We start from the raw sequence: 4313 nt of genomic DNA, 5'->3' as shown, positions 1-4313 counted from the left end.
TCAAAAGTGATTTAGAGCATTTTTCATATGACTATAGATATCTTTAATTTCTTTCTCTGAAAATTGCCTGTTCATATCCTTTGACCATTTATCAATTGGGGATGAATGTATGCTTCTAGCACACGCTCATTTGGCTTTAGTAGCTCCAAGAGACATTTATGGAAGTTTCAGACAAACAATATAGTCATAGAGAACCATAATGAACCTTTAAAGATTACAAAACAAACTATATTAGAGCAACTGAACATCAAAACACAAAAATATAGTGGATAAAAGGCAGTCCTCTTGGTGATGAATACTTAGGTAGAAGTCTGATCATTGCAACATAATTGGCTATGTGACCCTGGGAAATTCTTCTCTGATCTGAATTGGGAATAATTTCTTACCAGAATATTCTGACACACATAAAATCACATATCTGGGTAAAGTAACAATAATTCCGAGATACAGAAAATAAAGCCACAATTATATTTTAACATACTATATGTCAAAGAGTGAATAGTTGATACATGAGACATTGATAAATGTAGAATGCTGTGTAATTTTAAATTGAAGGTAAAGATATAATCTGCGATTCATAAGTCTATTTTCCTAAAATCTCAATTACTCATATCTTTCATACATATGAAGCAATATAAATAATACATACATATATATGTGTATATGTCCATGCATACATGGGTTTATATGTGCACATATGCATGTGTATATTGTTGTGTATGTATATACACACATTGATTGGGAAATTTCACTTTCCAAGGAATATTGTGCATATAGAAAATTATGGAATATATTCCTGTTTAAGTAGAGATTGGATTAGGTGAACTCCGAGGTTCCTTTCACATTTTGAGATTCAGTGTTTGTATACTGATATGTTATCATTATCACTTCAGTAAAACTTCCAACTTGTCAATGGCTTAGAATATCTTCAATGAACTGAATTGGACTCGAACCTCCCAATATAGGGTCTAAATCATGGAAATCATAGCAACCAATATTAAGAATATATATTATTTTTCAGTTTTCCCAGAGCTCCTTTCACATCTTTGTTTCGCAAACTATAGATCAAGGGATTTAACATGGGAATGACAAGGGTATAAAACAAGGAGGTCATTTTGTCTTGGTCTAGTGAATAGGCAGAACTTGGCCTGAAGTACATAAAAAGAAGAGTACCCTGGAAGATTGTGACAGCAGTTAAGTGAGAAGAACAGGTTGAAAATGTTTTCCATCTGCCCTCAGAGGAGCGGATCTTAAACACAGAGAGGACTATATAACAATAAGAAATGAGAACTACTGAAATGCTGACCATTTCAATAAAGCCAAAGACAATGAAGATAATCAGCTCATTGACATAGGTATCAGAACAAGAGATTAATAGAAGAGGAGGAACATCACAGAAGAAATGATTAATCTCATTGGACCTGCAGAAAGACAATGTGAAGGTTAAAGTAGTATGGAGCAGAGCATCCACCATCGCCACCATGTAGACACCAGCCATCAATAAGTAGCAGACGCGGCTAGATATATTTACTGTATAAAGTAAAGGATTGCTTATTGCCATATAGCGATCAAAGGCCATTACTGCTAACAATAAGGACTCACAATCTGTAAAGTAACAGAAGACACAGAATTGCAGAGCACAACCAATGAAGGAAATTGATTTGTCTTTGGCAAAGAAGTCCACCAGCATCTTGGGGCCAATGGCAGTGGAGTAGCCGAGGTCAGAGAAGGACATGTGGCTAAGGAAGAAATACATGGGTAAATGGAGTTGAGGATCTATCCTGATTAAGATGATCATCCCAAGATTTGCTACAAGAATAATCAAATAAATGATGAGAAAGAGAACAAAAAGAACCACCTTTACCTCTGGAACATTGGTAATTCCCAAGAGGATGAACTCAGTTGGGATGGAGTAATTCCCCATCATTTCTGTTTTGTTCTCTCCTCTGTTTCTGTGAATAGGACAGAGGCAAGTGGAGGAATTATGTTTTCACTCTTTTGTAAAGCTAATGAGAAGAGGGATTTTGGATTGGTTCTCATCAGTAAGGAGGAATAGAGTTCCTGTACACTTCATATTAATGCTGAAGAAAGATATCAAATTTCTTCTTATCTAGATGAGATATTAACAAAAGAGTGGAGAAGGATCTGAAGACATAAAGATGCCTCACAATTTTATAGTGCTTGAAGCCTTAAAAAAATTCTGTTGCACAATCTGATGAAGTGTGAACTGTAGAAATCAATATTTCAAATTTTCCTCTGTGAAAAAAGAAATTTAGAGTTATTGGATAATTTTCCTTTTATCAAGTATTTAGTCACATTAGATGAAGATCTTCATATATGTTCTCCTGAAAACAATCCTGAGAAATAGCGTGTGTTATTTCATAATCTTCCTCCCCAAAACTTAATGACCCCAGGTGTTCCAGTCTCCAATGAATGGAACGTACGACTGGTTAAGCATCACTATACTTGGACTCAATATTTGAACTGAAATCTTGCCTCAGACATATATTAATTATGTGCCCATGATCAAATACCCAAACACCCCTAAGTCTTAGTTTTCTCAATGATAAAATGGGGACCTTAACTCAAAAAAGTTTATTGAGGACTTTCTGTGTGCCAGTCAATTTGTTAATCACTTGGGACACAAATAAAAGCATAAATAGGTGCTTCCGTTAAGGAACACATAGTCAAATGAGACAACATGCAATCCTACACACCCACATGTATGTATGTATTTGTGAATGATATTTTCTTTTTTTTCCTTCTTTCTTTATTTACTTAACTTTTAACATTCATTTTCACAACATTTTGGGTTCCAAATTTTCTCCCCTTTTGGCCCCTCCTCCACCCCAAAACACCGAGCGTTCTAATTGCCCCTGTCTGCCAATCTGCCCTCTCGTCTATCATCCCTCTCTGCCCTTCTCTCAATCCTATACCACTTTACCTGTATTTCTTATTTCCTAGTGGCAAGAACAGTATTCGACAGTTGTTCCCAAAACTTTGAGTTCCAACTTCTCTTCCTCCCTCCCGCCCCACCCCTTCCCTTTGGAAGGCAAGCAATTCAATATAGGCCAAATCTGTGTAGTTTTGCAAATGACTTCCATAATAGTGGTGTTGTGTAAGAACTAATTATATTTCCCTCCATCCTATCCTGTCCCCCATTACTTCTGTTTTCTGTTTTGATCCTGTCCCTCCCCATGAGTGTTGACCTCAAATTTCTCCCTCCTCCCCATGCCCTCCCTTCCATCATCCCCCCAACCCTGCTTATCCCCTTATCCCCTACTTTCCTGTATTGTAAGATAGGTTTTCATACCAAAAGGAGTGTGCATTTTATTCCTTCCTTTAGTGGAATGTGATGAGAGTAAACTTCATGTTTTTCTCTCACCTCCCCTCTTTATCCCTCCACTAATAAGTCTTTTGGTTGCCTCTTTTATGAGAGATAATTTGCCCCATTCTATTTTTGCCTTTCTCCTCCCAATATATTTCTCTTTCAATGCTTCATTTCATTTTTTTAAGATATGATCCCATCCTCTTTAATTCACTCTGTGCACTCTGTCTCTATGTGTGTGTGCGTGTGCGTGTGCATGTGTGTGTGTGTGTGTAATCCCACCCACTAATCAGATACTTAATAGTTTCAAGAGTTACAAATATTGTCGTTTCATGTAGGAATGTAAACAGTTCAGCTTTAGTAAAGTCCCTTATGACTTCTCTTTGCCATTAGTTTTTCATGCTTCTCTTCATTCTTGTGTTTGAAAGTCAAATTTTTTTTTCAGCTCTGGTCTTTTCATCAAGAATGCTTGAAAGTCCTCTATTTCATTGAAAGACCAATTTTTCCCCTGAAGTATTATACTCAGTTTTGCTGGGTAGGTGATTCTCGGTTTTAGTCCTAGTTCCTTTGACCTCTGGAATATCCTGTTCCACGCCCTTCGATCCCTTAATGTAGAAGCTGCTAGATCTTGTGTTATCCTGATTGTATTTCCATAATACTCGAATTTTTTCTTTCTAGCTGCTTGCAATATTTTCTCCTTGACCTGGGAACTCTGGAATTTGGCCACAGTGTTCCCAGGAGTTTCTCTTTTTGGATCTCTTTCAAGAGGGGATCTGTGGATTTTTTCAATATTTATCATGCCATCTGGTTCTAGAATCTCAGGGCAGTTTTCCTTGATAATTTCATGAAAGATGATGTCTAGGCTCTTTTTTTGATCATGGCTTTCAGGTAGTCCCATAATTTTTAAATTGTCTCTCCTGGATCTATTTTCCAGGTCAGCTGTTTTTCTAATGAAATATTTCACATTATCATCCATTGTTTCATT

The 4313-nt window shown here is 36.6% G+C and overlaps 1 protein-coding gene across 1 annotated transcript; it reads right to left on the bottom strand.

Annotated features, from left to right (window-relative positions):
- Positions 1–997: 997 nt before the first annotated feature.
- Positions 998–1927, bottom strand: LOC140515555 (olfactory receptor 5W2-like). Its single transcript, XM_072626319.1, has one exon. It carries the CDS (start codon positions 1925–1927, stop codon positions 998–1000), a length of 930 nt encoding a protein of 309 aa, XP_072482420.1.
- Positions 1928–4313: the final 2386 nt, after the last annotated feature.

Source organism: Notamacropus eugenii, chromosome X (genome assembly GCF_028372415.1).
Source record: "Notamacropus eugenii isolate mMacEug1 chromosome X, mMacEug1.pri_v2, whole genome shotgun sequence".
Taxonomy (NCBI): Eukaryota; Metazoa; Chordata; class Mammalia; order Diprotodontia; family Macropodidae; genus Notamacropus; species Notamacropus eugenii.
The sequence above is the reverse complement of the archived record's forward strand: the minus strand, read 5'-3'. Positions and strand labels throughout refer to the sequence as shown.